Source organism: Syngnathus leptorhynchus, chromosome 13 (assembly GCF_054491065.1).
Source record: "Syngnathus leptorhynchus isolate UIUO chromosome 13, UIUO_Slep, whole genome shotgun sequence".
Taxonomy (NCBI): Eukaryota; Metazoa; Chordata; class Actinopteri; order Syngnathiformes; family Syngnathidae; genus Syngnathus; species Syngnathus leptorhynchus.
In genome coordinates this window covers 5,152,978-5,163,157 of record NC_141207.1, presented here as the reverse complement: position 1 = coordinate 5,163,157, position 10,180 = coordinate 5,152,978, and the positions used below count along the sequence as shown (strand labels likewise).

At 40.3% G+C, this 10,180-nt stretch overlaps 1 protein-coding gene across 1 annotated transcript; it reads left to right on the top strand.

Moving 5' to 3' along the window:
* The first annotated feature begins 3,653 nt into the window (after positions 1–3,653).
* lhx4 (LIM homeobox 4) lies at positions 3,654–9,680 on the top strand. Its single transcript, XM_085927892.1, has 6 exons — positions 3,654–3,732; positions 5,978–6,149; positions 7,583–7,785; positions 7,864–8,018; positions 8,456–8,627; positions 8,811–9,680. The coding sequence occupies exons 1-6, from the start codon at positions 3,654–3,656 to the stop codon at positions 9,197–9,199; spliced, it is 1,170 nt and encodes a 389-aa protein (XP_085784018.1). The 3' UTR covers positions 9,200–9,680.
* Positions 9,681–10,180: the final 500 nt, after the last annotated feature.

Genomic DNA, 10,180 nt, shown 5'->3' with positions numbered 1-10,180 from the left:
TGGGTGAATACATTATGAAGAAAAGGAGGTTAATATATTGTATTGGTATATATCACATTCAAATATAAGCCCGGGCCCCCCTCGGTTTCAGTATTCTGCCTTTTAAAAGCAGGAGTCAACTAGGGTCACATCTGTCAGCTTTTACTGCTCTCGTACCCCCCCCACCACCCCTAAACTTGCTTTTTACTTCCTTCCTCCCCGTCACAATGTTGGCCAGTGCTCATTTTAGTGGCACATGAGGGTGTGGTACCCAGCAAAAGGGTTGCTTTTGAACCCTTGGAGCTTGGCAGCATATGGGCCTGATCTGAACCTGGGAAAAAAAGCATTATATATATATATATATATATATATATATATATATATATATATATATATATATATATATATATATATATATAATGTATTAATTAAATTACTAACTACAATAAGAAGAATAATGAGACGTGTCTGTAACAAAAATCAATATATATATACATATATAAATTATATATATTAAATATATATATATATATATATATATATATATATATATATATATATATATATATATATATATATATATAATGTATTAATTAAATTGATAACTACAATAAGAATAATAATGAGACGTGTCTGTAACAAAAATCAAAAGCAGTGGTCAGGAGTGAGTGGTTGGCTGAACTTTTCAGTTATTAGCGTGCAATGAGCCTATTAAGGCGTGCGCGTGTGCGGTATAATAGTGTACAGTAGAGGGTCAGGTTCAATCGGGGAATGGGGAAAATATCATTTCTGACAGTTGGACCAATCTGGGCGACTAATTACCCAAATGGACAGGAGCTGTCAGGAGACAATAACTATTCCCTAATACAATTTGCCCCCCAAGTGCAATTTAATTTTCTCTTCCGCAGGAGGCTTGCCGCCTGCCTCTCTGCCCTGCTCTCCCTCTCTTCGGTTCTTCTCCTCCCCTGTACGCGGGTGCTTCTTCAGCTCCTCTCCTGACTTCCACGCTACATCGTCACCAAGACTGGCTGAGGTACATGGGGGACTCTTTTTCCGGGCTTAACCTGCAGGATGGTGCGGAAAGGTGAGGCGGAGGAAGGTGGAGAAGACGAGGAAGAGGAAGAGGAGGAGCGGAGGTGAAGGTAGGTCTGCACGATCAAGGAATATTTCTTCATTGTTGTCAATGCACACGAAATACAACATGATATAGTTGTATGTCGTGAATGTTGTGGATTTGACGCGTTTTGGGGAGAATTATGGCAAAAGATGACGTCTTGTGCTTATGAGTGAGTGTGTGTGTGCGCGTGCAGATGTCAATAAAGTGAAAGATGAGCTCTAATTAAGAGGTGGCGGGTCAATGGCCATGGCAAAGGAGTCGCCCTCGCAGTGAATTACTGCTTCCTCCTTAGGTTGCATTCGATTCTTTCGAAAAATCACAACTTTGGATATATATGGATATTTTAGACGGGCCTAGCATCGGTGCATTGCTTGTTGACAAAAAAAAAAAAAAAGACATTTTGGGGCATGGGGATTTTGAAAATTGGAATTGCTTGTGGACTTTATTGGATGACAGAAACTGATAGCTTCACGTTTGTGTTACTATTAAATACAATTCGAGATGGACAGATAGATGGACAGATAGATGGACAGATAGATAGATAGATAGATAGATAGATAGATAGATAGATAGATAGATAGATAGATAGATAGATAGATAGATAGATAGATAGATAGATAGATAGATAGATAGATAGATAGATAGATAGATAGATAGATAGATAGATAGATAGATAGATAGATAGATGTGAATTAATTCAACCCCATCTTTTTTCAGTGTATAGATTTAATAAGGGAATTCAATAATTTTGGTGTATGTATACAACTAGATATTTTGTCTATAAGATGATTTGCTGCATTGCATGTTATCGTTTCCATGATTAGTACTTTTAAAACGGTTAAATATTCTCAAAACATCATGTTTCTTGCATTATGTTGACATTTTTAAAAATCCTTAATAGTTCTCAATATTTTGGAGGAATTTGTAGAAAGGAAAATTCATTTTTTTAAGATGATTTTTGTTATGTGTTTATTTATTTGTACATGCTGTACTCATCAGTATTTCACGTTTGTGAGCCGTTCAGGTGACTGTCAGTGGCTCGAGTTGTGTTTGTGTGTCTTGAAGTGAATTGGAAGCGACAACGGAGTTCATCCAGTTTGAACTCGCAGTCCCAAGCCTGTATAGGAGAACACTTGAAAGCTCCAATGAGTTGTGTCAGAGCGATTGCAATGTAGTAGTGACACGTCATTGCGCCATATTCTAAGAAACGCATTGTTGTTTTTTTCTTTCCTCAACCCTGAACAAAATTGAAACCGAATTATTATTATTATTAATGTTTTGCTAAAACATATGAATGATATAGTGCGCTATCCTGCAAATATTGCTTAAGAAAATAGATTGTGTTGCATCCCATCTCCATTGTACTTATTGTCATTTTGATCTCAGGAAAAAAAAAAAAGACGCATCGTAAAATGCCGGCATTACATTCATATCTAAATGTATGAATTTCGAGTCTATATAAGCTTCTTCTTCAGTATTGTGTGGTGCAGTATTATTATCTCGTTGCCATTACGTACACAATGGGAAAATTGTCATTCCATCGTTATACTTGATTATTTAGCTCAAATAAATCTTTACTGGCTGTCGGCATCGCATCTGTATTATAACTTTGATATGAGAAAATAAGTGTGTATAGAATAGTGTCAAAATGACCAAGACCTACTTTTTGCTTAAAGGTTGATTGTGTAGTCCAGCACTATGCATCCGTGCTTATTATAATTTATAAGAAAACACAACTAATAGTAAAGTATTGAATATAACGTGATTAGTTGTGTGCATCCCACCTAAAGCCACTTGTTTTTGCTTCAGTATAAGATTCAACAACAAAATTGTTTTTATAGCAGCATGAAACACGCCACTTTCATGCACATTGGATCGTTGGTGGGGGGAAATCCAATCTTGTGTTTTTACTTAAATATAAAAAAATAATTTTGAATAGTTTTCTACTCATCTATTTTATAGCGTCAACCACTATTCCTGATTTTATGAAAACAGAAAATGATTAGAACGCCACATCATCTCACTATCATCCGGATTATTGTTTAAAATGACACCAGGGCTAAAATTCTTATTTGCGGGGTCGTCTTATTTGGTGGCCCCGGGGTTCCTCAGGGGGGACACTCACGCTGCAGTGAGCTATTTATGGGCTTCAGCGGCTCATGGCCCGCCTCTGCTTCTCTTCTCCGCCTCCCTTGGATGCTCAGGAGGAGGAGGAGAGGATGGAGGAGGAGGTGGAGGGGGGGGGGGATGTCGGAGGAGCGCTCTCATTGGCTCTCGGTGAGCCTGCGCCGCGTTGACGTCACGGCCCGCCACCCCTGCAGGACTCAGGAGCCTGTCTTGATCCTGTCCAAAAAAGAGCTCGACACGGCCCGGCACAAGCGCGGACGCCATCCCTTGTTGGACATAACGAGAGGGTAGCAACACCAGCAAGCCTATTTTGCTCCCCTTTTTTTCCCCTCTCCTTTTTTTTTCTTTTTAACATTCAGACGGCACGAGAGGGGGGGGAGCGCACCCACCGTGTGTTGCGGGTGTATGTGCGTGCGCGTGTCGGATCACGATGATGCAAAGTGCGGCGGTCCTTCCCACAGAGAGTCCCGTTAAGAGTTTACCGGACATCCTAGGAGTGCCATTGCAACGTAAGGACATGCACCGATTACTCCTGTTCATGTAGTTAGATATAAATATATGTTGTAATTTATGAATTTATTAGATTGCGTGTTACGAGTGCTGCACGAGGACGCTATTTTTTTCTTCACCCAACTACAGGGAAATGCATGAGCATATTCGTTCATTTTGTTTGGTTTTATTTGTTAAAAAAAATCTGGAAGCACCTTAATTTTCAGTTGGCTTAATTAAAAAAAAAGTATTTAAATGCCACAACGAAGACTGCCCGATCTCTATAATGCAAGCCCGTCTCGTGCATTGTGTTTTTTAAAAGGCCTTGGCGTGCCCCCCCCTTTTGTGTTGCACAAGATTTTGTCCCGTTGAGAGCGAAATATAGTGAAAACCGTAATGTGTAATTGTGTAGGCATGCAAATCTCTTTTTCATTTATCATAATAGCACATAATGTGATTGCAACAGTAAATAATTCGGTTGTGACCTAATTCTGGAAAGATCGATTATTTCTGGCATACAGTCTAAAGAAATTAATCCACGTGAATCTAATAGAAAATAAAAATGTAAATCAATATTTTTGATTGTGGTAGAATATTTGAAGAGACTATATATGTGGGATGATGCTATTTAATGTTATAATTCGAGGCAGATTAAAAGATTGGACAAAGATCCTGCCACTCAGCCCCCCTGGAGTGGCAACATCCTGCGTGGATTTAAAATCTGCATTTTTTTTTTGTTTCTAGGAATAATAGAGATTTTTTTCCGTATCCTGCGTGAAAATTAGACCAATGAACTAAATAGGAAAATGGAAACGGCAGAAAATGGATTCATTGCATGTGCGTGACCTCTTGCACAGTTGAGGTGATGAAGATGATGAGGTTTAATGTGATGATGGGGAGGGGAGTCATGGCAACCGATACCATAAAATACAGTGTCACGCCATCATTCTTCTTTCTTTTTTAAAATGTTTATTTTAAATGCAGTTTGTTGTAGTAAATCATTTACATTTGGTTGTTGTCACACAAACACAAATAAGTCAAGAAAAATTGAATGATGCACTCAATTCATCATAATATTAAATCAAATTTAACGCATTTAAACGAATATTTTAAGGCTGAGCCATTTTGAAATGTTTTGCGCATTTTGACTGTTTTTGGTGGCTTGGGTGGATGATACGGTGGCGTTAAAAAAATATATCAGCAGCAAAATAGATGGTAAGATTTTTTTTCTGCTATTTGGATGTGGAAGAAACGTTGAGGTTATGCGAGCCAGCCAATATTGTGCATGCTGAAATTGACGACAAAAAATGAGTTAAAAAAAAAAAAAGCATTTGATGTCAAACATTCGTGTTTACGAACATAGTATTTGCTCTTTATATTTATTTATTTTTTTATTTAAATATTTGTCATAGCAGCCAATTGCACGCGGCTATAATAGCACGGTCGCTATATCTCTATTTTTTTTTTCGTTTACAAAATGTCATAATTACAAAGTGTGTTTCCTTTTAAACTACCACCACCATATTGATTTTAGGAACAAGTGTAAAATGATCAAAACCTTCAGCACCATGGACAGAGACATGCAAGCGCCAATTCATCCCGGAAAATGTGTTTTTAATCACAATTAAAGGCTAATTAAATAAGAAACATCGACGCGTTAATAAAGCGTTTTTAAAATACAGTAATAATATACTCAAATTGGACACGTGATTTATATGACACTCGTAAAATTTCTGCATTTCAATCCTGACGTTTGCTGGCGTGACATTTTGCATTTTTTTATTTCGTCAAGACGATGACGTCAATGCATTTAGTAGCTGTTCTTTCTTTCTTTCTTTCTTTCTTTCTTTCTTTCTTTCTTTCTTTCTTTCCAACTGTGGTGATGTGGTGAAGTAAAATGCAATTTTCAGTCCAATTTTATTTATTTATTGCCAAAATGACAAGAACAAGAATTTGATCCACGCATCAAATAATACAGCGGACCAGATTTTGACCCTCCAGCCTTGAGTTTAACACGTGACTTTGACCTTGCAGTTTACATCTGCAAAAGGTATTTAACAATGAAATAAATATTTGTTAGGTGTATATTATAAGTCTTAGTGCTTTAGATATTTTTGTGTGAACATTTTATAATATGGCATATATGATCACAGCCCCAACTCACAATTTACAACAACCATTTTCATTACTAATGGTTGTCTGCCTTGTCAATATTTATATTGTGGACATTGAAATGGATGACAATGTGTGTTCCCCACCTGGCAGAGATCCCTCAGTGTGCGGGCTGCAGTCAGCACATCGTGGACAAGTTCATCCTGAAGGTCCTGGACAGACATTGGCACTCCAAGTGCCTCAAGTGCGCCGACTGTCACACGCCGCTGGCCGACAAGTGCTTCTCCAGGGCCGGCAGCGTCTACTGCAAGGAGGATTTCTTTAAGTCAGTCTCTCCTTTGCCCTTTCACCTTTTTCATGACCTGCTAACCCACATGTTGTCAGAGAAGCTTCCTCAAATAAGCTGAGGGAGTTCATTTGACCTTTCTTATGTAATGCTAATTATTGCGCTTTAGTTTAATATGTAGTGGAACCTTTTTTTCCCATCAGGGGCAATTTTAGGATGCATAAATGATCCTAGGGATGCGCTAAATGCAGAAAAAATACAATGCAATTATCACAAATAATTATTTCCTGTACGTTGATTTATTTTGTTTTGCATGATGGAAAAGCAGTTGCACATATTACAGACACATCAATAGGTACACCGACACCGGAACTGGCCCATTTCAGGCAACTTTTTATATGTTGTTGTTTTATTGTACTGGAACTCACAAGTGAGTTTTTGATCAGAAAAATGTGCAAATAGATGTAATATGGTCACATGGCATTCGCGTTAATAGTATGTTGACTTGTATTTTAAAAAGAAAAATATAACATCCAAAATAGTTTAGGTGACGGAACTTAAGTTTGTGGGTTTGCAGAATCTCTAATTAATGCAATATCCAATGTGATATTGTGGTAGGGTAAGAGTTGCTTGATAAAAGATTTTTTATAGTTAATTTTATGGCGCATTTAATAGGGATGCAAAGGGCACCGATTCAGTTGAATGGCCCTGGTGGAAAAAAAAACCCCCAGCACCTTTAAAAATATAAAAATGCTCAGTTCAATTTGCTTAATGTACAATTGCATGGCAAAGCTGTTTCTTAAACTCTCTCATGTAGCTAGCAATCTGATGTGGGAGCACTGCAAACTACAACAAAACTCTTTTTTTATCATTATAGTTCATTTAACCATATGCTTATTATACTAAAAAAATGAACACTTATTTGTCTATGAGAATTATTCTCTTTTTTTTGTTTCAGCTCTTTGCACAGGCGTACCTAATATTGTGGCCTTTGTGTACGCGTGTGTGTTGGCTTCACCTTGCTCTTTTACTGTCTCAGGCTGGCTGGCGTGATTTAGAGCCTCTCCTGACTCAGTATTTTATTGGTCCTCCTGAGGGTGTGTTTACTGGGAGCACCCTTCTCTCTTTTTCTCCTCCTCTTCTTCTTCTTCATCCCCTGTACTTCTTCTCCAAACATAAACACACACGCACGCACAGACACACACAGTGGCCGCAGTGCATTGATCTTCTCCATCCATCAAGTTGCAGACAGGTCTATCGTTAACAGAAATGCATTCCGGTGCTGATTTTTTTTCTCTCGCTTCAACAGCTGGAGCTTCTATTAACACAGGCGGCGCACCATCACTCTTGACTGCAGTTGAGAGGAAAATACATATCGTAGCCATCTTAGTATGGGAAACTGCTTTAATCTCAGCTAGTCTCCATCGTTGAGGCGCTCGGCTGAAATCTTTCTTCCTTGCTCCCCCCTTCAGGCGCTTCGGAACAAAATGTGCATCGTGCCAACAGGGGATTCCTCCCACCCAGGTGGTGCGGAAGGCGCAGGACTTTGTGTATCACCTGCACTGCTTTGCCTGCATTATGTGCAGCAGGCAGCTGGCCACCGGGGATGAGTTCTACCTCATGGAAGACGGCAGGCTGGTGTGCAAGGTGGACTACGAGACGGCCAAACAAAACGGTCAGCATAAAAACATCGATAAAAGGGGAAAAAAATAGAGATCTAAACATACTTATTTTTTTTGCTGATGTTTGTTAGATGATTCCGAGGCGGGGACCAAGCGACCGAGGACCACCATCACGGCCAAGCAGCTAGAGACCCTCAAAAGTGCCTACAAGAACTCCCCCAAGCCGGCACGACATGTCAGGGAGCAGCTTTCCTCTGAGACGGGCCTCGACATGCGAGTCGTGCAGGTAGACATCACTGCATGTGGAAAGTAAAACGTATTTTGATTCAGATGTCACAAGAACAAAAATGGCCGACTGTGATCATGCCAAATGATATTCGAGGTCATTTCCATTTGAATTGGCACAAGGCTATCTATCTCGCTATCTCTCCATCTATCTGTCTTTCACAGATAAAAGCAAGTGGCTATGTGTGGAATACTTCTCAACAGGAATTCAAGCCACAAATCCACTTTAGAAGTTGGCAACTTGGCAAACAAGCAAAACTGTCCACGTTTTATTTAGGACCTTAGACTTGCGATACATCTAACTTCAGAAGCGCTATTGTGCATTGCATTTATTGTACTTCAAAGTTTTGGACTGTGATAGAGTACCTGTATTTTATTTGCGGATGGTTATTTTAATAATAAAATAATCTTTCTCTTGATTTTCAACCATCTTGTCAGGTTTGGTTCCAGAACCGCAGAGCAAAAGAAAAACGTCTAAAAAAAGATGCAGGGCGCCATCGCTGGACTCAGTTTTACAAAAGTGTGAAACGCAGCCGAGGAGGGTCAAAGGTGGAGAAGGAAAGCTCGGCGGACGATGCGGGACTCAGTGACAGCGAGCTAAGCTTCAGAGGTAAAGACTTTTGGCTCCTTTGGTGATTTAAAAATTACATTCTCCTATGTCAATTTAAATTCAATTCACCGTTTGTATTAATTAATCATCAGTATTGTATATACTTATGTTAAATACAACTGAACTGTGCCCAAGTATTTGACAAGTGAAAAAATAAGTAACACTAGCGTCTCTGGTTGGCAGACGACCAGGTGGTGTCAGATCTGGGCCACGGCAACGGGCTGTACGGGAGCGTCGGCGACATGACAAGCAGCGCGGTGCTGAACGGCGGCTTCTCGGTGGACGCGGCGGGCCAACCGTACCACGACATCCGTGTGGGAAGCCCCTACGGTCTCCCGCAGTCGCCCTCCTCTATCGCTTCCCTGCCCGGCCACACCCCTTTGCTCAACAACCTGGCCTTCACCATGGACGCTCTGGGGGCGCAGGGCGGGCCCGGCGGCGTGGGCCAGGCTCTGAGGGCCATGGCGGGCGGCCCTACCTCAGACCTGTCCACGGGCAGCAGTACGGGCTACCCCGACTTCCCCACTAGTCCCGCCTCCTGGCTGGATGAGATGGACCAGTCTCAGTTCTGAGAACAAAACACAGGCGAGACTTTTTGTTTCCATCACGCTGGCAGTTATGGAAAGCCTTTGTTCGATCTCCTCGATTCCAAAATAGGGGGACGATTCGAGGGAGGATTACTTCTTTAAAATCTTCGTTAAAAATGCGTTAAAAGCCATTGATCACATTAGCATACATTTTGTTAAGATTTGATCGAAACTTGACATTTTGAGTACATACACCCATTTTGTGTATAGAATTGATCAAGGATATCAAGGATGTGGAATTTAAGGGTTTCCATAAGTGGCGGCGTGTGGCAAACAGGTCAGCACTGAAGCCCAACAGTGCATCTTGCTCATCCTGAACTTCTCCAAAACGTGACTGACGACAAAAACACAACCAGGCTCTAATGGAGAGCGTCAGTCCGGAGGCGCCCGCATGTTTCTGACGGAACGTCCTGAGCCTTTTATATGCACTTTAATCTCCTCGCCGCTTTGAGGAGGAAAAGAAGAATGAGAGGAGAGGTGTATGCACAAGAGTGTCGCATCGAGAGAATTTTACAAGCACTGTGGCACAAGTGTTTATTTCGAAAACCCACGTGGACGTTTTTTTTTCTACGGGGGGGGGGGGGGGGGACTGATGTTTTCAAACTTGTTAATCTGTAGCTGCTTGACTTGTTCTCGTCTGTGTAACGCAGTGTGCTCTTGAGTGTTTAATGTTCAAGAGAGTCCGGAAAACTTTGAAATGACCACAAAACATTTCAAAATGCACGGATGCAATGGATTTTGTTTTTTTCCAGATGTGCCCATCTTTTCATATTTTACACATGCAAAACATTCGTATGCTCTGATAACCGATGTTATTGTCACCCAATTTGAAGGATTACCTTTTGACCACATTGCCTCGATTAATTCTGGCGAAATGAACGATTAATTATCGATTCATTTTATTTTAATGTTACTTTTACTCTGAATTTATTCTCAGAATTCAGAAGTCAGAATTTCCCTCAAAGA

Coding starts and splice junctions, on each gene's coding strand:
- lhx4 (XM_085927892.1), top strand. CDS start 3,654: ATGATGCAAAGTGCGGCGGTCCTTCCCACAGAGAGTCCCGTTAAGAGT. Junction 3,733..5,977: donor CCTAGGAGTGCCATTGCAAC/GTAAGGACATGC, acceptor CCCACCTGGCAG/AGATCCCTCAGTGTGCGGGC. Junction 6,150..7,582: donor TGCAAGGAGGATTTCTTTAA/GTCAGTCTCTCC, acceptor TCCCCCCTTCAG/GCGCTTCGGAACAAAATGTG.